This window comes from Periophthalmus magnuspinnatus, chromosome 19 (genome assembly GCF_009829125.3).
Source record: "Periophthalmus magnuspinnatus isolate fPerMag1 chromosome 19, fPerMag1.2.pri, whole genome shotgun sequence".
Taxonomy (NCBI): domain Eukaryota; kingdom Metazoa; phylum Chordata; class Actinopteri; order Gobiiformes; family Gobiidae; genus Periophthalmus; species Periophthalmus magnuspinnatus.
Genome location: NC_047144.1, coordinates 311,269 through 333,120, shown reverse-complemented (window position 1 = coordinate 333,120; position 21,852 = coordinate 311,269). Strand labels below are relative to the sequence as shown.

At 45.9% G+C, this 21,852-nt stretch overlaps 2 protein-coding genes across 2 annotated transcripts in view; both read right to left on the bottom strand.

The window, feature by feature from the left end:
- pald1a (phosphatase domain containing paladin 1a) overlaps positions 1-21,852 on the bottom strand; it is a 290,101-nt gene that overhangs the window by 23,662 nt on the left and 244,587 nt on the right. The window lies entirely within an intron of this gene.
- qrfprb (pyroglutamylated RFamide peptide receptor b) overlaps positions 1-21,852 on the bottom strand; it is a 29,328-nt gene that overhangs the window by 3,358 nt on the left and 4,118 nt on the right. Inside the window, exons 2-4 of the mRNA XM_033984979.1 lie at positions 7,431-7,589; positions 6,498-6,559; positions 2,979-3,214 (exon numbers count right to left, since the gene is read on the bottom strand). Of these exons, the coding sequence (XP_033840870.1) occupies positions 2,979-3,214; positions 6,498-6,559; positions 7,431-7,589 (457 nt within the window). The remainder of the gene's footprint in view (positions 1-2,978; positions 3,215-6,497; positions 6,560-7,430; positions 7,590-21,852) is intronic.

Sequence of the window (21,852 nt, the reverse complement as noted above, 5' to 3'; positions counted from 1 at the left end):
TACTGGCCCACATTACACTAATATACTGGCCCACATTACACTATTATACTGGCCCACATTACACTATTATACTGGCCCACATTACACTATTATACCGGCCCACATTACACTATTATACCGGCCCACATTACACTATTATACCGGCCCACATTACACTATTATACCGGCCCACATTACACTATTATACCGGCCCACATTACACTATTATACCGGCCCACATTACACTAATATACTGGCCCACATTACACTAATATACCGGCCCACATTACACTATTATACTGGCCCACATTACACTAATATACTGGCCCACATTACACTATTATACTGGCCCACATTACACTAATATACTGGCCCACATTACACTATTATACTGGCCCACATTACACTAATATACTGGCCCACATTACACTATTATACCGGCCCACATTACACTATTATACCGGCCCACATTACACTATTATACCGGCCCACATTACACTATTATACCGGCCCACATTACACTATTATACCGGCCCACATTACACTATTATACCGGCCCACATTACACTAATATACTGGCCCACATTACACTATTATACTGGCCCACATTACACTATTATACTGGCCCACATTACACTATTATACCGGCCCACATTACACTATTATACTGGCCCACATTACACTAATATACCGGCCCACATTACACTATTATACCGGCCCACATTACACTAATATACTGGCCCACATTACACTATTATACTGGCCCACATTACACTATTATACTGGCCCACATTACACTATTATACCGGCCCACATTACACTATTATACCGGCCCACATTACACTATTATACCGGCCCACATTACACTATTATACCGGCCCACATTACACTATTATACCGGCCCACATTACACTATTATACTGGCCCACATTACACTATTATACTGGCCCACATTACACTAATATACTGGCCCACATTACACTATTATACCGGCCCACATTACACTATTATACCGGCCCACATTACACTATTATACCGGCCCACATTACACTATTATACTGGCCCACATTACACTATTATACCGGCCCACATTACACTATTATACCGGCCCACATTACACTATTATACTGGCCCACATTACACTATTATACCGGCCCACATTACACTATTATACTGGCCCACATTACACTAATATACTGGCCCACATTACACTATTATACTGGCCCACATTACACTATTATACTGGCCCACATTACACTATTATACCGGCCCACATTACACTATTATACCGGCCCACATTACACTATTATACCGGCCCACATTACACTATTATACCGGCCCACATTACACTATTATACCGGCCCACATTACACTATTATACTGGCCCACATTACACTATTATACTGGCCCACATTACACTAATATACTGGCCCACATTACACTATTATACCGGCCCACATTACACTATTATACCGGCCCACATTACACTATTATACCGGCCCACATTACACTATTATACTGGCCCACATTACACTATTATACCGGCCCACATTACACTATTATACCGGCCCACATTACACTTCCAGGTCTGTTTTTGAGGAGGTCACAGTTTTAATATCACTATTATCACTATTATCACATGGTTTTAAGAGTCACTTTTGTTTAATCCAGGAGTTTTACGATGAAATGGGCAGAGTAACTTTTGAATAAGCCCCGGGATAATTCGCTGTGATTCTCTTTGTGTTTCGTGATAATTCGCTGTGATTCTCTTTGTGTTTCGTGATAATTCGCTGTGATTCTCTTTGTGTTTCGTGATAATTCGCTGTGATTCTCTTTGTGTTTCGTGTTCACTTGTTGTGCGTCAGAATCTCGTGTTGTTGTCTCAGTTTGTTTCAGAGAATTCAAGGCTGAAGAAAAACAGAGTCTTTAAATGTAAATGAGCCTCTGTGTGGCCCAAGTGGGTCAGAGCGTTAACGAGGGCCGTTTTACTAAATGTGTGTAAATGTATAAAATGTGTGTAAATGTATTTATGAAATGTGTGTAAATGTATAAAATGTGTGTAAATGTGTAAACATTAAAAACAGGTGTGTGTAACTGCAGATTGTGTCACAAACGTCTCCAGTTTTGCTTTTTCTTGGTGTGTTCTGTTTTTGTGAAGCAGCAAAAAGCCTCGTCTCAGTCCTTGTCACGGCTCTTCTTGGCTCGTCCCAGCTCTTCTCGGCTCTTCACGGCTCTTCACGGCTCTTCACGGCTCTTCTCGGCTCTTCACAGCTCTTCATGGCTCATCCCGGCTCTTCATGGCTCTTCTCAGCTCTTCATGGCTCTTCACGGCTCTTCTCGGCTCTTCACAGCTCTTCTCGGCTCTTCTCGGCTCTTCGTGGCTCTTCATGGCTCATCCCGGCTCATCATGGCTCTTCTTGGCTCGTCCCAGCTCTTCATGGCTCTTCTTGGCTCTTCACGGCTCTTCATGGCTCATCCCGGCTTATCATGGCTCTTCTTGGCTCGTCCCAGCTCTTCTCGGCTCTTCACGGCTCTTCTCGGCTCTTCGTGGCTCTTCATGGCTCATCCCGGCTCTTCGTGGCTCTTCGTGGCTCTTCGTGGCTCTTCGTGGCTCATCCCGGCTCTTCGTGGCTCTTCGTGGCTCTTCATGGCTCATCCCGGCTCTTCGTGGCTCTTCGTGGCTCATCCCGGCTCTTCGTGGCTCTTCGTGGCTCTTCATGGCTCATCCCGGCTCTTCGTGGCTCTTCGTGGCTCTTCATGGCTCATCCCGGCTCTTCGTGGCTCTTCACGGCTCTTCACGGCTCTTCGTGGCTCTTCTCGGCTCTTCATGGCTCATCCCGGCTCTTCGTGGCTCTTCGTGGCTCTTCTCGTCTCGTTCTTAGCCTTATGTGACCTGGTTTTAAATGTTCCTATATGTGCCTTTAGTTTTTAGTTGCTTTAAAATAAAATGGTGGATCCCGCCCCGTCCTTTTTGTCCTTTTCTCCGACGCCGTCCTTACCCTGAGATCTTGTTGATCTCTCGGAGGTTCATGGTGTTGAGGACGGACGAGTCGCCGACGCGTTTGTGTATCCAGAGCTCGACGCCGATGCGCGTGTAGAGAAACAGCATCGTGAGCAGCGGCAGCAGGAACAGCGCCACCATGATGAATGTGGTGTAAACCTGTCGGTGCGTCAGCGAGCGCCAACTCTCCTGACAGCACACGTGGTAGTGGTCGTACAGGAAGTCGTACTTCACCTGACCAACACACGCCCAGAGGATGGTTAGCATACAGTTAGCGTGCAGATAGTTAGCGTGCAGATAGTTAGCATACAGTTAGCGTGCAGATAGGCAGCGTGCAGATAGGTAGCGTACAGATAGTTAGCATGCAGTTAGCGTACAGATAGTTAGCATACAGTTAGCGAGTTACCGTGCAGATAGTTAGCGTGCAGATAGTTAGTGTACAGATAGCATACAGATAGGTAGCATACAGTTAGCGAGTTAGCGTGCAGATAGTTAGCGTGCAGATAGTTAGCATACAGTTAGCGTGCAGATAGTTAGCGTGCAGATAGTTAGCATACAGTTAGCGTGCAGATAGTTAGCGTGCAGATAGTTAGCATACAGTTAGCGTGCAGATAGGCAGCGTGCAGATAGGTAGCGTACAGATAGTTAGCATGCAGTTAGCGTACAGATAGGTAGCGTACAGATAGTTAGCATGCAGTTAGCGTACAGATAGTTAGCGTGCAGATAGTTAGCATACAGTTAGCGTGCAGATAGGCAGCGTGCAGATAGTTAGCATACAGTTAGCGTGCAGATAGGCAGCGTGCAGATAGGTAGCGTACAGATAGTTAGCATGCAGTTAGCGTACAGATAGTTAGCATACAGTTAGCGAGTTAGCGTGCAGATAGTTAGCATGCAGTTAGCGTACAGATAGTTAGCATACAGTTAGCGAGTTAGCGTGCAGATAGTTAGCGTGCAGATAGTTAGCGTACAGATAGGTAGCATGCAGTTAGCGTACAGATAGTTAGCATACAGTTAGCGAGTTAGCGTGCAGATAGTTAGCGTGCAGATAGTTAGCGTACAGATAGGTAGCATACAGATAGTTAGCGTACAGATAGTTAGCGTACAGATAGTTAGCGTACATATAGTTAGCGTACATATAGTTAGCGTACATATAGTTAGCGTACATATAGTTAGCGTACAGATAGTTAGCGTGCAGATAGTTAGCATACAGTTAGCGTGCAGATAGTTAGCGTGCAGATAGTTAGCATACAGTTAGCGTGCAGATAGTTAGCGTGCAGATAGTTAGCATACAGTTAGCGTGCAGATAGGCAGCGTGCAGATAGGTAGCGTACAGATAGTTAGCATGCAGTTAGCGTACAGATAGGTAGCGTACAGATAGTTAGCATGCAGTTAGCGTACAGATAGTTAGCGTGCAGATAGTTAGCATACAGTTAGCGTGCAGATAGGCAGCGTGCAGATAGTTAGCATACAGTTAGCGTGCAGATAGGCAGCGTGCAGATAGGTAGCGTACAGATAGTTAGCATGCAGTTAGCGTACAGATAGTTAGCATACAGTTAGCGAGTTAGCGTGCAGATAGTTAGCATGCAGTTAGCGTACAGATAGTTAGCATACAGTTAGCGAGTTAGCGTGCAGATAGTTAGCGTGCAGATAGTTAGCGTACAGATAGGTAGCATGCAGTTAGCGTACAGATAGTTAGCATACAGTTAGCGAGTTAGCGTGCAGATAGTTAGCGTGCAGATAGTTAGCGTACAGATAGGTAGCATACAGATAGTTAGCGTACAGATAGTTAGCGTACAGATAGTTAGCGTACATATAGTTAGCGTACATATAGTTAGCGTACATATAGTTAGCGTACAGATAGTTAGCGTGCAGATAGTTAGCATACAGTTAGCGTGCAGATAGTTAGCGTGCAGATAGTTAGCGTACAGATAGTTAGCATGCAGTTAGCGTACAGATAGTTAGCGTGCAGATAGTTAGCATACAGTTAGCGTGCAGATAGGCAGCGTGCAGATAGTTAGCATACAGTTAGCGTGCAGATAGGCAGCGTGCAGATAGGTAGCGTACAGATAGTTAGCATGCAGTTAGCGTACAGATAGTTAGCATACAGTTAGCGAGTTAGCGTGCAGATAGTTAGCATGCAGTTAGCGTACAGATAGTTAGCATACAGTTAGCGAGTTAGCGTGCAGATAGTTAGCGTGCAGATAGTTAGCGTACAGATAGGTAGCATGCAGTTAGCGTACAGATAGTTAGCATACAGTTAGCGAGTTAGCGTGCAGATAGTTAGCGTGCAGATAGTTAGCGTACAGATAGGTAGCATACAGATAGTTAGCGTACAGATAGTTAGCGTACAGATAGTTAGCGTACATATAGTTAGCGTACATATAGTTAGCGTACATATAGTTAGCGTACATATAGTTAGCGTACAGATAGTTAGCGTGCAGATAGTTAGCATACAGTTAGCGTGCAGATAGTTAGCGTGCAGATAGTTAGCATACAGTTAGCGTGCAGATAGTTAGCGTGCAGATAGTTAGCATACAGTTAGCGTGCAGATAGGCAGCGTGCAGATAGGTAGCGTACAGATAGTTAGCATGCAGTTAGCGTACAGATAGGTAGCGTACAGATAGTTAGCATGCAGTTAGCGTACAGATAGTTAGCGTGCAGATAGTTAGCATACAGTTAGCGTGCAGATAGGCAGCGTGCAGATAGTTAGCATACAGTTAGCGTGCAGATAGGCAGCGTGCAGATAGGTAGCGTACAGATAGTTAGCATGCAGTTAGCGTACAGATAGTTAGCATACAGTTAGCGAGTTAGCGTGCAGATAGTTAGCATGCAGTTAGCGTACAGATAGTTAGCATACAGTTAGCGAGTTAGCGTGCAGATAGTTAGCGTGCAGATAGTTAGCGTACAGATAGGTAGCATGCAGTTAGCGTACAGATAGTTAGCATACAGTTAGCGAGTTAGCGTGCAGATAGTTAGCGTGCAGATAGTTAGCGTACAGATAGGTAGCATACAGATAGTTAGCGTACAGATAGTTAGCGTACAGATAGTTAGCGTACATATAGTTAGCGTACATATAGTTAGCGTACATATAGTTAGCGTACAGATAGTTAGCGTGCAGATAGTTAGCATACAGTTAGCGTGCAGATAGTTAGCGTGCAGATAGTTAGCGTACAGATAGTTAGCATGCAGTTAGCGTACAGATAGTTAGCGTACAGATAGTTAGCGTACAGATAGTTAGCGTACAGATAGTTAGCGTACAGATAGTTAGCATACAGATAGTTAGCGTACAGATAGTTAGCATGCAGTTAGCGTACAGATAGTTAGCGTACAGATAGTTAGCGTACAGATAGTTAGCGTACAGATAGTTAGCGTACAGATAGTTAGCATACAGATAGTTAGCGTACAGATAGTTAGCATGCAGTTAGCGTACAGATAGTTAGCGTACAGATAGTTAGCGTACAGATAGTTAGCACAATTTGCTTTTATAAGTGAAACATAATCTGTCGTGTCCACAAACCTCCAGCTGCTGCACAAAGAGCATGGGCGACCCCACAATCACTGAGACGATCCACACCAGGCCTGTAGGGGGCAGAGCACAGGGGCGGGTCAGCTCTGCTCACACTGGCTCGTCTAGTTTGTCCTTTTGTTAGAAGATTTTAAACGGTAAGATTAATATGTGTGTGTGTGTGTGGGTGTGTGTGTGTGTGTGCGTGCGGAGTAATGAGAAAGTTCAACATTTGTGGAGATTTCTTCTAAAAAAACTTTTTCAAAACATAAATCCGTCTAACTCTAGAACGCACTGAGGCTAACGCTAACGTCCTGCGCTATAACAGATGCACAATTAGCGTCGCCGAGTCATTAAATACACGTCAATCAAACTGGAGTGGTGTTTGGAGCCGAGCCCGAGCTGTGAGCGAGACGCAGGGTCTAAAGAACACGCCACGATTAGACGCACTTCAGAGCAGAAAGACGCCGTAAATGTGCGGATCTAAAAGTGTCACTGATTACACAAGACGACACGAGTTTAAAGTGTCACATTCAAGTAAAAGTACAGAGACTTGGCCGATAATGTACTCGAGTTCAAGTACAAGTACTGCTGGCAAAACTATATTTGAACTGTAATTTGCATATTGTCTGAGCTCTGGCCAATCAGAGCAGACGATGCAGTCAGGTGACTGTGGACAGTGACTTTACGATTTAAAAATGGAACTAATTACAATTATTTAGCTCAAACTGAACTTGATTAAAAGTACAAGAAAAATACTACAATGAAAAGTACAATTACTCCAAAAATCTACTCTACAGTAACATGAGTATTTGTATTTAGTTACTTTCCACCTGTGTGGAAGTATTATCTGAATACCCAGAGCCTTATCTGATTACTGCAGTTGTCTGAATACCCAGAGCCTTATCTGATTACTGCAGTTGTCTGAGTACCCAGAGTGTGTACCTAGCATCCTGTAGGCGCGCTTGGACGAGTACTGGCGCCTCATCTGCAGCGGGAACACGATGCCCTGGTAGCGCTCGATGGCGATGCAGGTCATGGTGAGGATCCCCGTCACTATGGCGGTCGTCTGGACGAACGGGACGGTCTTACACACCAGCACACCTGAGAGCACGACAGGTACACACCAGTATATACAAGTACACAAAGTACTTCTGCAGGGCATCTGACACACCTGAGAGCACGACAGGTACACACCAGTATATACAAGTACACAAAGTACTTCTGCAGGGCATCTGACACACCTGAGAGCACGACAGGTACACACCAGTATATACAAGTACACAAAGTACTTCTGCAGGGCATCTGACACACCTGAGAGCACGACAGGTACACACCAGTATATACAAGTACACAAAGTACTTCTGCAGGGCATCTGACACACCTGAGAGCACGACAGGTACAGTCAAGTTTATTTCTGTAGCTCATTTAAAACCAGTTGAGCTGAAAAACAAACAAAAAAAAACAAAGAAACAAAGAAGAAAAGAAGAAAAGAGGAAAACCCGAGTCTGTCCTGTGTGGAGTTAAATACCAGGGAGAAGAGGCGAGTTTTCAGTCGAGTCTCAAACTGTGTTAAAGACGAAGAAGATCTGACAGAACCAGGTCTAAACCAGGACTAAACCAGGTCTAAACCAGGACTAAACCAGGACTAAACCAGGACTAAACCAGGACTAAACCAGGTCTAAACCAGGACTAAACCAGGTCTAAACCAGGACTAAACCAGGACTAAACCAGGTCTAAACCAGGTCTAAACCAGGACTAAACCAGGACTAAACCAGGACTAAACCAGGACTAAACCAGGACTAGACCAGGACTAAACCAGGACTAAACCAGGACTAAACCAGGACTAAACCAGGACTAGACCAGGACTGAACCATGACTGAACCAGGACTGAACCAGGACTAAACCAGGTCTAAACCAGGACTAAACCAGGACTAAACCAGGACTAAACCAGGACTAAACCAGGACTGAACCAGGACTGAACCAGGACTAAACCAGGACTAAACCAGGACTAAACCAGGACTAAACCAGGTCTAAACCAGGACCAAACCAGGACTAAACCAGGTCTAAACCAGGACTAAACCAGGTCTAAACCAGGACTAAACCAGGACTAAACCAGGACTAAACCAGGACTAAACCAGGACTAGACCAGGACTGAACCAGGTCTAAACCAGGACTAAACCAGGTCTAAACCAGGACTAAACCAGGACTAAACCAGGACTAAACCAGGTCTAAACCAGGACTAAACCAGGACTAAACCAGGTCTAAACCAGGACTAAACCAGGTCTAAACCAGGACTAAACCAGGACTAAACCAGGTCTAAACCAGGACTAAACCAGGACTAAACCAGGACTAGACCAGGACTAAACCAGGACTAAACCAGGACTAAACCAGGTCTAAACCAGGACTAAACCAGGACTGAACCAGGACTAAACCAGGACTAAACCAGGTCTAAACCAGGACTAAACCAGGTCTAAACCAGGACTAGACCAGGACTAAACCAGGACTAAACCAGGACTAAACCAGGTCTAAACCAGGACTAAACCAGGACTGAACCAGGACTAAACCAGGTCTTAACCAGGACTAAACCAGGACTAAACCAGGACTGAACCAGGACTAAACCAGGTCTTAACCAGGACTAAACCAGGACTAAACCAGGACTAAACCAGGTCTAAACCAGGACTAAACCAGGACTAAACCAGGACTAAACCAGGTCTAAACCAGGACTAAACCAGGACTAAACCAGGTCTAAACCAGGACTAAACCAGGACTAAACCAGGACTAAACCAGGTCTAAACCAGGACTAAACCAGGACTAAACCAGGTCTAAACCAGGACTAAACCAGGACTAAACCAGGACTAAACCAGGTCTAAACCAGGACTAAACCAGGACTAAACCAGGTCTAAACCAGGACTAAACCAGGTCTAAACCAGGACTAAACCAGGTCTAAACCAGGACTAAACCAGGACTAAACCAGGTCTAAACCAGGACTAAACCAGGTCTAAACCAGGACTAAACCAGGACTAAACCAGGACTAAACCAGGACTAAACCAGGTCTAAACCAGGACTAAACCAGGTCTAAACCAGGACTAAACCAGGACCAAACCAGGACTAAACCAGGTCTAAACCAGGACTAAACCAGGACTAAACCAGGACTAAACCAGGTCTAAACCAGGACCAAACCAGGACTAAACCAGGTCTAAACCAGGACTAAACCAGGTCTAAACCAGGACTAAACCAGGACTAAACCAGGACTAAACCAGGACTAAACCAGGACTAGACCAGGACTGAACCAGGTCTAAACCAGGACTAAACCAGGTCTAAACCAGGACTAAACCAGGACTAAACCAGGACTAAACCAGGTCTAAACCAGGACTAAACCAGGACTAAACCAGGTCTAAACCAGGACTAAACCAGGTCTAAACCAGGACTAAACCAGGACTAAACCAGGTCTAAACCAGGACTAAACCAGGACTAAACCAGGTCTAAACCAGGACTAAACCAGGTCTAAACCAGGACTAAACCAGGACTAAACCAGGACTAAACCAGGACTAAACCAGGTCTAAACCAGGACTAAACCAGGACTAAACCAGGACTAAACCAGGACTAAACCAGGTCTAAACCAGGACTAAACCAGGTCTAAACCAGGACTAAACCAGGACTAAACCAGGTCTAAACCAGGTCTAAACCAGGACTAAACCAGGACTAAACCAGGACTAAACCAGGACTAAACCAGGACTAGACCAGGACTAAACCAGGACTAAACCAGGACTAAACCAGGACTAAACCAGGACTAGACCAGGACTGAACCATGACTGAACCAGGACTGAACCAGGACTAAACCAGGTCTAAACCAGGACTAAACCAGGACTAAACCAGGACTAAACCAGGACTAAACCAGGACTGAACCAGGACTGAACCAGGACTAAACCAGGACTAAACCAGGACTAAACCAGGACTAAACCAGGTCTAAACCAGGACCAAACCAGGACTAAACCAGGTCTAAACCAGGACTAAACCAGGTCTAAACCAGGACTAAACCAGGACTAAACCAGGACTAAACCAGGACTAAACCAGGACTAAACCAGGACTAGACCAGGACTGAACCAGGTCTAAACCAGGACTAAACCAGGTCTAAACCAGGACTAAACCAGGACTAAACCAGGACTAAACCAGGTCTAAACCAGGACTAAACCAGGACTAAACCAGGTCTAAACCAGGACTAAACCAGGTCTAAACCAGGACTAAACCAGGACTAAACCAGGTCTAAACCAGGACTAAACCAGGACTAAACCAGGTCTAAACCAGGACTAAACCAGGTCTAAACCAGGACTAAACCAGGACTAAACCAGGACTAAACCAGGACTAAACCAGGTCTAAACCAGGACTAAACCAGGTCTAAACCAGGACTAAACCAGGACCAAACCAGGACTAAACCAGGACTAAACCAGGTCTAAACCAGGACTAAACCAGGACTAAACCAGGACTAAACCAGGTCTAAACCAGGACTAAACCAGGACTAAACCAGGTCTAAACCAGGACTAAACCAGGTCTAAACCAGGACTAAACCAGGACTAAACCAGGACTAAACCAGGACTAAACCAGGACTAAACCAGGACTAAACCAGGTCTAAACCAGGACTAAACCAGGTCTAAACCAGGACTAAACCAGGACCAAACCAGGACTAAACCAGGTCTAAACCAGGACTAAACCAGGACTAAACCAGGACTAAACCAGGTCTAAACCAGGACCAAACCAGGACTAAACCAGGTCTAAACCAGGACTAAACCAGGTCTAAACCAGGACTAAACCAGGACTAAACCAGGACTAAACCAGGACTAAACCAGGACTAAACCAGGACTAGACCAGGACTGAACCATGACTGAACCAGGACTAAACCAGGTCTAAACCAGGACTAAACCAGGACTAAACCAGGTCTAAACCAGGACCAAACCAGGACTAAACCAGGTCTAAACCAGGACTAAACCAGGACTAGACCAGGACTAAACCAGGACTAAACCAGGACTAAACCAGGACTAAACCAGGACTAGACCAGGACTGAACCATGACTGAACCAGGACTGAACCAGGACTAAACCAGGTCTAAACCAGGACTAAACCAGGACTAAACCAGGACTAAACCAGGACTAAACCAGGACTGAACCAGGACTGAACCAGGACTAAACCAGGACTAAACCAGGACTAAACCAGGACTAAACCAGGTCTAAACCAGGACCAAACCAGGACTAAACCAGGTCTAAACCAGGACTAAACCAGGTCTAAACCAGGACTAAACCAGGACTAAACCAGGACTAAACCAGGACTAAACCAGGACTAAACCAGGTCTAAACCAGGACTAAACCAGGACTAAACCAGGTCTAAACCAGGACTAAACCAGGTCTAAACCAGGACTAAACCAGGACTAAACCAGGTCTAAACCAGGACTAAACCAGGTCTAAACCAGGACTAAACCAGGACTAAACCAGGACTAAACCAGGACTAAACCAGGTCTAAACCAGGACTAAACCAGGTCTAAACCAGGACTAAACCAGGACCAAACCAGGACTAAACCAGGTCTAAACCAGGACTAAACCAGGACTAAACCAGGACTAAACCAGGTCTAAACCAGGACCAAACCAGGACTAAACCAGGTCTAAACCAGGACTAAACCAGGTCTAAACCAGGACTAAACCAGGACTAAACCAGGACTAAACCAGGACTAAACCAGGACTAAACCAGGACTAGACCAGGACTGAACCATGACTGAACCAGGACTAAACCAGGTCTAAACCAGGACTAAACCAGGACTAAACCAGGTCTAAACCAGGACCAAACCAGGACTAAACCAGGTCTAAACCAGGACTAAACCAGGACTAAACCAGGACTAAACCAGGACTAAACCAGGACTAAACCAGGACTAGACCAGGACTGAACCAGGTCTAAACCAGGACTAAACCAGGTCTAAACCAGGACTAAACCAGGACTAAACCAGGACTAAACCAGGTCTAAACCAGGACTAAACCAGGACTAAACCAGGTCTAAACCAGGACTAAACCAGGACTAAACCAGGACTAAACCAGGACTAAACCAGGACTAAACCAGGTCTAAACCAGGACTAAACCAGGTCTAAACCAGGACTAAACCAGGACTAAACCAGGACTAAACCAGGACTAAACCAGGTCTAAACCAGGACTAAACCAGGTCTAAACCAGGACTAAACCAGGACCAAACCAGGACTAAACCAGGACTAAACCAGGTCTAAACCAGGACTAAACCAGGACTAAACCAGGACTAAACCAGGTCTAAACCAGGACTAAACCAGGACTAAACCAGGTCTAAACCAGGACTAAACCAGGTCTAAACCAGGACTAAACCAGGACTAAACCAGGTCTAAACCAGGACTAAACCAGGTCTAAACCAGGACTAAACCAGGACTAAACCAGGACTAAACCAGGTCTAAACCAGGACTAAACCAGGTCTAAACCAGGACTAAACCAGGACCAAACCAGGACTAAACCAGGTCTAAACCAGGACTAAACCAGGACTAAACCAGGACTAAACCAGGTCTAAACCAGGACCAAACCAGGACTAAACCAGGTCTAAACCAGGACTAAACCAGGTCTAAACCAGGACTAAACCAGGACTAAACCAGGACTAAACCAGGACTAAACCAGGACTAAACCAGGACTAGACCAGGACTGAACCATGACTGAACCAGGACTAAACCAGGTCTAAACCAGGACTAAACCAGGACTAAACCAGGTCTAAACCAGGACCAAACCAGGACTAAACCAGGTCTAAACCAGGACTAAACCAGGACTAGACCAGGACTAAACCAGGACTAAACCAGGACTAAACCAGGACTAAACCAGGACTAGACCAGGACTGAACCATGACTGAACCAGGACTGAACCAGGACTAAACCAGGTCTAAACCAGGACTAAACCAGGACTAAACCAGGACTAAACCAGGACTAAACCAGGACTGAACCAGGACTGAACCAGGACTAAACCAGGACTAAACCAGGACTAAACCAGGACTAAACCAGGTCTAAACCAGGACCAAACCAGGACTAAACCAGGTCTAAACCAGGACTAAACCAGGTCTAAACCTGGACTAAACCAGGACTAAACCAGGACTAAACCAGGACTAAACCAGGACTAAACCAGGACTAGACCAGGACTGAACCAGGTCTAAACCAGGACTAAACCAGGTCTAAACCAGGACTAAACCAGGACTAAACCAGGACTAAACCAGGTCTAAACCAGGACTAAACCAGGACTAAACCAGGTCTAAACCAGGACTAAACCAGGTCTAAACCAGGACTAAACCAGGACTAAACCAGGTCTAAACCAGGACTAAACCAGGTCTAAACCAGGACTAAACCAGGACTAAACCAGGACTAAACCAGGACTAAACCAGGTCTAAACCAGGACTAAACCAGGTCTAAACCAGGACTAAACCAGGACCAAACCAGGACTAAACCAGGTCTAAACCAGGACTAAACCAGGACTAAACCAGGACTAAACCAGGTCTAAACCAGGACCAAACCAGGACTAAACCAGGTCTAAACCAGGACTAAACCAGGTCTAAACCAGGACTAAACCAGGACTAAACCAGGACTAAACCAGGACTAAACCAGGACTAAACCAGGACTAGACCAGGACTGAACCATGACTGAACCAGGACTAAACCAGGTCTAAACCAGGACTAAACCAGGACTAAACCAGGTCTAAACCAGGACCAAACCAGGACTAAACCAGGTCTAAACCAGGACTAAACCAGGACTAAACCAGGACTAAACCAGGACTAAACCAGGACTAAACCAGGACTAAACCAGGACTAGACCAGGACTGAACCATGACTGAACCAGGACTAAACCAGGACTAAAGAACAAAAGTGAATGCAGCCTGTTGCCACAAATGAACTCAAACACAACAGAACTGAAATGATAATTATTAATAAACAGTATCCAGGAAATAAAACTGTACAAACATGTTCTGAAACGTCCCCGTGTGTCAGATGCCCTCCCTGTGTGTCAGATGCCCTCCCTGTGTGTCAGATGCCCTCCCCGTGTGTCAGATGCCCTCCCTGTGTGTCAGATGCCCTCCCTGTGTGTCAGATGCCCTCCCCGTGTGTCAGATGCCCTCCCTGTGTGTCAGATGCCCTCCCTCTTATATTACTTTATCTGTTCAGATTTCAGTCTCTCAGATTTTCACTGTGAACTGAATTAAAAATTTGGACAAAAATCTCAAATCTCATCTGGTCTTTTTCCAAACTGTGGAGCTTTAATTAAAAAGCAGCAGATGCAGCGTTTCCTTCCAAAGCAGCGAGCCGGTGTTTCCACAGAGGCGACTCAGTGGGATGTTGTTTGTCGTGGGCACAGTGGCATTTCAACCCAAGAAACAGCCAAGTGCTTCAAAAGAGCAGAGAAAACACACCGTCCCGACAGTCTGAGCAGCAGTGAGTTTGGTCTCCTCTCCAACATCGAACGCTTCCATTTCTCAACCTCGACCTCCATTACCTTCACTCGAGTCACATTTTAAAGACTAAAGCTCGCCAAACAAAACAAAAAGAACAGACCACGGACACAAAGAGAATTAGATTTTAAATGTTACGATTCCCCAAGTCCAAAGACGGCGGGACACGGCAGCGAAGAGACAAGAGACCGCACACCACAAGCTAAAAGACATGAGCGAATCTGGAGCCCGAAGTAGAGTCGCTATCACAGGAAGTAGAGTCACTATCACAGGAAGTAGAGTCGCTATCACAGGAAGTAGAGTCGCTATCACAGGAAGTAGAGTCGCTATCACAGGAAGTAGAGTCGCTATCACAGGAAGTAGAGTCACTATCACAGGAAGTAGAGTCGCTATCACAGGAAGTAGAGTCGCTATCACAGGAAGTAGAGTCGCTATCACAGGAAGTAGAGTCGCTATCACAGGAAGTAGAGTCGCTATCACAGGAAGTAGAGTCGCTGTCACAGGAAGTAGAGTCGCTATCACAGGAAGTAGAGTCGCTATCACAGGAAGTAGAGTCGCTATCACAGGAAGTGGAGTCGCTATCACGGGAAGTGGAGTCGCTATCACGGGAAGTGGAGTCGCTATCACAGGAAGTAGAGTCGCTATCACAGGAAGTGGAGTCGCTATCACAGGAAGTGGAGTCGCTATCACAGGAAGTGGAGTCGCTAGTAGTGGAGGGGAAAGAGGAGGCAGGAGAGAGAGAGAAAGGGAGGGAGAGAAAGAGGGAGAAAAAAGAAAAAAAGGGCAAATAGAGTGTGAAGGGAGAGAGAGAAAGAAAGAAAGAGGTAAGAGAGGAAGAAAGAACAATGGCTGTAGGAATGGAGGGAGGAATGGAGGGAGAGAGAGAGAGAGGAAATGGGAGGCAGGAGAAAGAGAGGGAGGGAGGGAGAGAGAGGTGGATAGAGGGAGGGAGAGGGAGGACAGAATGAAGGACGGACACAGATAGAGAGAGAAAGACCCTGCTCTCTGCTGGAGGTGGATTTCACTGATGAAGACGAGTGGACTGTGTGTATGTGGTCTGTGTGTATGTGGTCTGTGTGTATGTGGTCTGTGTGTATGTGGTCTGTGTGTATGTGGTCTGTGTGTATGTGGTCTGTGTGTATGTGGTCTGTGTGTGTGTGGACTGTGTGTGTGTGGACTGTGTGTATGTGGACTGTGTGTATGTGGTCTGTGTGTATGTGGTCTGTGTGTATGTGGACTGTGTGTATGTGGTCTGTGTGTGTGTGGACAGTGTGTGTGTGGACTGTGTGTATGTGGACTGTGTGTATGTGGTCTGTGTGTATGTGGTCTGTGTGTATGTGGACTGTGTGTATGTGGTCTGTGTGTATGTGGTCTGTGTGTGTGTGGACAGTGTGTGTGTGGACTGTGTGTGTGTGGACTGTGTGTGTGTGGTCTGTGTGTAGGTGGTCTGTGTGTACGTGGACTGTGTGTATGTGGTCTGTGTGTATGTGGTCTGTGTGTGTGTGGACTGTGTGTGTGTGGTCTGTGTGTATGTGGACTGTGTGTATGTGGTCTGTGTGTATGTGGTCTGTGTGTATGTGGTCTGTGTGTATGTGGTCTGTGTGTATGTGGTCTGTGTGTATGTGGACTGTGTGTGTGTGGACAGTGTGTGTGTGGACTGTGTGTGTGTGGTCTGTGTGTAGGTGGTCTGTGTGTACGTGGACTGTGTGTATGTGGTCTGTGTGTACGTGGACTGTGTGTGTGTGGACAGTGTGTATGTGGACTGTGTGTATGTGGTCTGTGTGTGTGTGGACAGTGTGTATGTGGACTGTGTGTATGTGGACTGTGTGTATGTGGACTGTGTGTATGTGGACTGTGTGTGTGTGGACTGTGTGTGTGTGGACTGTGTGTGTGTGGTCTGTGTGTAGGTGGTCTGTGTGTACGTGGACTGTGTGTACGTGGACTGTGTGTGTGTGGACTGTGTGTGTGTGGACTGTGTGTGTGTGGTCTGTGTGTATGTGGTCTGTGTGTACTGTGTGTGTGTGGACTGTGTGTGTGTGGACTGTGTGTATGTGGACTGTGTGTGTGTGGTCTGTGTGTATGTGGTCTGTGTGTATGTGGACTGTGTGTATGTGGTCTGTGTGCATGTGGTCTGTGTGCGTGTGGACTGTGTATGTGGTCTGTGTGTGTGTGGTCTGTGTGTATGTGGTCTGTGTGTATGTGGACTGTGTGTATGTGGTCTGTGTGTATGTGGTCTGTGTGTGTGTGGACTGTGTGTATGTGGTCTGTGTGTGTGTGGTCTGTGTGTATGTGGACTGTGTGTATGTGGTCTGTGTGTATGTGGTCTGTGTGTGTGGACTGTGTGTATGTGGTCTGTGTGTATGTGGTCTGTGTGTATGTGGTCTGTGTGTATGTGGACTGTGTGTGTGTGGACTGTGTGTGTGTGGACTGTGTGTATGTGGACTGTGTGTATGTGGACTGTGTGTGTGTGGACTGTGTGTGTGTGGTCTGTGTGTATGTGGTCTGTGTGTATGTGGACTGTGTGTATGTGGACTGTGTGTGTGGACTGTGTGTATGTGGACTGTGTGTATGTGGACTGTGTGTATGTGGTCTGTGTGTATGTGGACTGTGTGTATGTGGACTGTGTGTGTGGACTGTGTGTATGTGGACTGTGTGTATGTGGACTGTGTGTATGTGGTCTGTGTGTATGTGGACTGTGTGTGTGTGGACTGTGTGTGTGTGGACTGTGTGTATGTGGACTGTGTGTATGTGGACTGTGTGTGTGTGGACTGTGTGTGTGTGGTCTGTGTGTATGTGGTCTGTGTGTATGTGGACTGTGTGTATGTGGACTGTGTGTGTGGACTGTGTGTATGTGGACTGTGTGTATGTGGACTGTGTGTATGTGGTCTGTGTGTATGTGGACTGTGTGTATGTGGACTGTGTGTGTGGACTGTGTGTATGTGGACTGTGTGTATGTGGACTGTGTGTATGTGGTCTGTGTGTATGTGGACTGTGTGTATGTGGACTGTGTGTGTGTGGACTGTGTGTATGTGGACTGTGTGTATGTGGACTGTGTGTGTGTGGACTGTGTGTGTGTGGTCTGTGTGTATGTGGTCTGTGTGTATGTGGACTGTGTGTATGTGGACTGTGTGTGTGGACTGTGTGTATGTGGACTGTGTGTATGTGGTCTGTGTGTATGTGGTCTGTGTGTGTGGACTGTGTGTATGTGGTCTGTGTGTATGTGGTCTGTGTGTATGTGGTCTGTGTGTATGTGGACTGTGTGTGTGTGGACTGTGTGTGTGTGGACTGTGTGTATGTGGACTGTGTGTATGTGGACTGTGTGTGTGTGGACTGTGTGTGTGTGGTCTGTGTGTATGTGGTCTGTGTGTATGTGGACTGTGTGTATGTGGACTGTGTGTGTGTGGACTGTGTGTGTGTGGTCTGTGTGTATGTGGTCTGTGTGTATGTGGACTGTGTGTATGTGGACTGTGTGTGTGGACTGTGTGTATGTGGTCTGTGTGTATGTGGTCTGTGTGTATGTGGACTGTGTGTATGTGGACTGTGTGTGTGGACTGTGTGTATGTGGACTGTGTGTATGTGGACTGTGTGTATGTGGTCTGTGTGTATGTGGACTGTGTGTATGTGGACTGTGTGTGTGGACTGTGTGTATGTGGACTGTGTGTATGTGGACTGTGTGTATGTGGTCTGTGTGTATGTGGACTGTGTGTATGTGGACTGTGTGTGTGTGGACTGTGTGTATGTGGACTGTGTGTATGTGGACTGTGTGTGTGTGGACTGTGTGTGTGTGGTCTGTGTGTATGTGGTCTGTGTGTATGTGGACTGTGTGTATGTGGACTGTGTGTGTGGACTGTGTGTATGTGGACTGTGTGTATGTGGTCTGTGTGTATGTGGTCTGTGTGTGTGGACTGTGTGTATGTGGTCTGTGTGTATGTGGTCTGTGTGTATGTGGACTGTGTGTATGTGGACTGTGTGTGTGGACTGTGTGTATGTGGACTGTGTGTATGTGGACTGTGTGTATGTGGTCTGTGTGTATGTGGACTGTGTGTATGTGGACTGTGTGTGTGGACTGTGTGTATGTGGACTGTGTGTATGTGGACTGTGTGTATGTGGTCTGTGTGTATGTGGACTGTGTGTATGTGGACTGTGTGTGTGTGGACTGTGTGTATGTGGACTGTGTGTATGTGGACTGTGTGTGTGTGGACTGTGTGTGTGTGGTCTGTGTGTATGTGGTCTGTGTGTATGTGGACTGTGTGTATGTGGACTGTGTGTGTGGACTGTGTGTATGTGGACTGTGTGTATGTGGTCTGTGTGTATGTGGTCTGTGTGTGTGGACTGTGTGTATGTGGTCTGTGTGTATGTGGTCTGTGTGTATGTGGTCTGTGTGTATGTGGACTGTGTGTGTGTGGACTGTGTGTGTGTGGACTGTGTGTATGTGGACTGTGTGTATGTGGACTGTGTGTGTGTGGACTGTGTGTGTGTGGTCTGTGTGTATGTGGTCTGTGTGTATGTGGACTGTGTGTATGTGGACTGTGTGTGTGGACTGTGTGTATGTGGACTGTGTGTATGTGGACTGTGTGTGTGTGGACTGTGTGTGTGTGGTCTGTGTGTATGTGGTCTGTGTGTATGTGGACTGTGTGTATGTGGACTGTGTGTGTGGACTGTGTGTATGTGGACTGTGTGTATGTGGACTGTGTGTATGTGGTCTGTGTGTATGTGGTCTGTGTGTGTGTGGCCTGTGTGTATGTGGACTGTGTGTGTGTGGTCTGTGTGTATGTGGTCTGTGTGTGTGTGGTCTGTGTGTATGTGGTCTGTGTGTATGTGGTCTGTGTGTATGCGTTTTAACATTTTTAGTTTCGAAATTGCTACGATTCATAAAAAGAAAAATAATTATCACTAAAACACAAACTACAAAAACGACCAACACATCCAACTGTTACGACATAAACAATGAGAAATATATTTATTATTATAATTTAGCATCACAGTTTCAAAACCAGCTACATAAACGCTAATTAGCCTGCAGCTTAGCGTAGCTTTTGGCCGCTCTTTTTGTTGTTAGTCATGGTTTGATGCTTTGATGCTAACGCCCAGCTCTGAAAAGGATTAGGAGGTTAGCCGCAGCAGCGCTAGGTCTTAGCATCACGAACGGATCCGCCGTCTCCATAGAAACGGTTAACGATTTGCTAACCGGGAGCTAAAACAAGTTAACCCTCTGCTAAATGCTAAAGATGACAGCGCTAACACATTATTGACGAGATGATGGACGAAAACATGGTAAGGTCGAAGGGAAACGTGTGAAACGGGATTAGTAATGATCAGAGTTGGGTATGCTAGCAGAAACACCGCTAGAAACACCCTGAAGCGAAAATGAGACTACAGTATGTTCTCATTGTCCCTGAAATAAACGCACACGAGGCTCGTTTTTGTCCTGTCAATGGGACTTTTTTAGTGTCTAGTTTCGATACTAGTTTATGAATCGATTAGCATCTGATTTTCGATACTTTTGACCCTCACACATAAATTGGATGTATTTTTGTCAGGCAGTAGCACACAGTCTTGACATAAATGCTATGGCTAAACTGTCAAAAAGGCGGCGCTAATGCTATCGTTTGGTGGTGATATTTACTTTAAGATCTGTGTTATCTCCAGAGTCCAGATGGGCGTGATTGACAGGTGGAAGAGCCAATCAGACACCTCCGTCCTGGTTTGAAGGATTTGGTAGTCCTCCGTCGCTATAGCGATAATACAAAACTAAATATTTGCATGTACATGATCCAACCCTCCTCCACCTTAATCATCCACGGCAGCATAACCATATTCTTCCTCAACCTCTCCACCTCCTCCTCTTCACACACACTGGCTTTTGTTCCCTGGTTTTACGGGACTTACTCAGAGATGTGTTTCTCTTGATTCATGCATGTTTCATTAACTCCGTGTGTCTTTATATAAACAGTCTATGCTAGCAGGTTAGCTATGTCCTTTTGTACATACAGTCTATGCTAGCAGCTTAGCTATGTGTGTTTATATACACAGTTTATGCTAACAGGTTAGCTCTATGCTAGCAGGTTAGCACCTATCACCTGTCCCCAACCTGTTACTTATAGAAAAGCAGATACAAATCGACACTAGATCTAGTATCAAAACTAGATACTCGTTTGAGCAGGTATCGATTAGAAATAGAGTCGGTGTCAGACCAAATGATGTAATAAACAAATACTATTATTTTGTGTTGGAACTTTTTTTATTAACTTTAAAATTTGAGGCTACTTGTGGTTTTGCTGCCATTAGCCGCCCGGAGCGTAATTAGCAAACGCCCATCACTTAGCAACGCCGCTAGTCCTGAGACAAAGACACAGGCCCTGAGCTAAAAAAAAAGAGTCTGAAATAAACGAGGGTTTCAGGGACTAAACCAGGACCAAACCAGGTCTAAACCAGGACTAAACCAGGACCAAACCAGGACTAAACCAGGACCAAACCAGGACTAAACCAGGACTAAACCAGGACCAAACCAGGACTAAACCAGGACTAAACCAGGACTAAACCAGGTCTAAACCAGGACTAAACCAGGACTAAACCAGGTCTAAACCAGGACTAAACCAGGTCTAAACCAGGTCTAAACCAGGTCTAAACCAGGACTAAACCAGGTCTAAACCAGGTCTAAACCAGGTCTAAACCAGGACTAAACCAGGTCTAAACCAGATCTAAACCAGGTCTAAACCAGGTCTAAACCAGGACTAAACCAGGACCAAACCAGGACTAAACCAGGTCTAAACCAGGACTAAACCAGGACTAAACCAGGACCAAACCAGGACCAAACCAGGTCTAAACCAGGTCTAAACCAGGACTAAACCAGGTCTAAACCAGGTCTAAACCAGGACTAAACCAGGA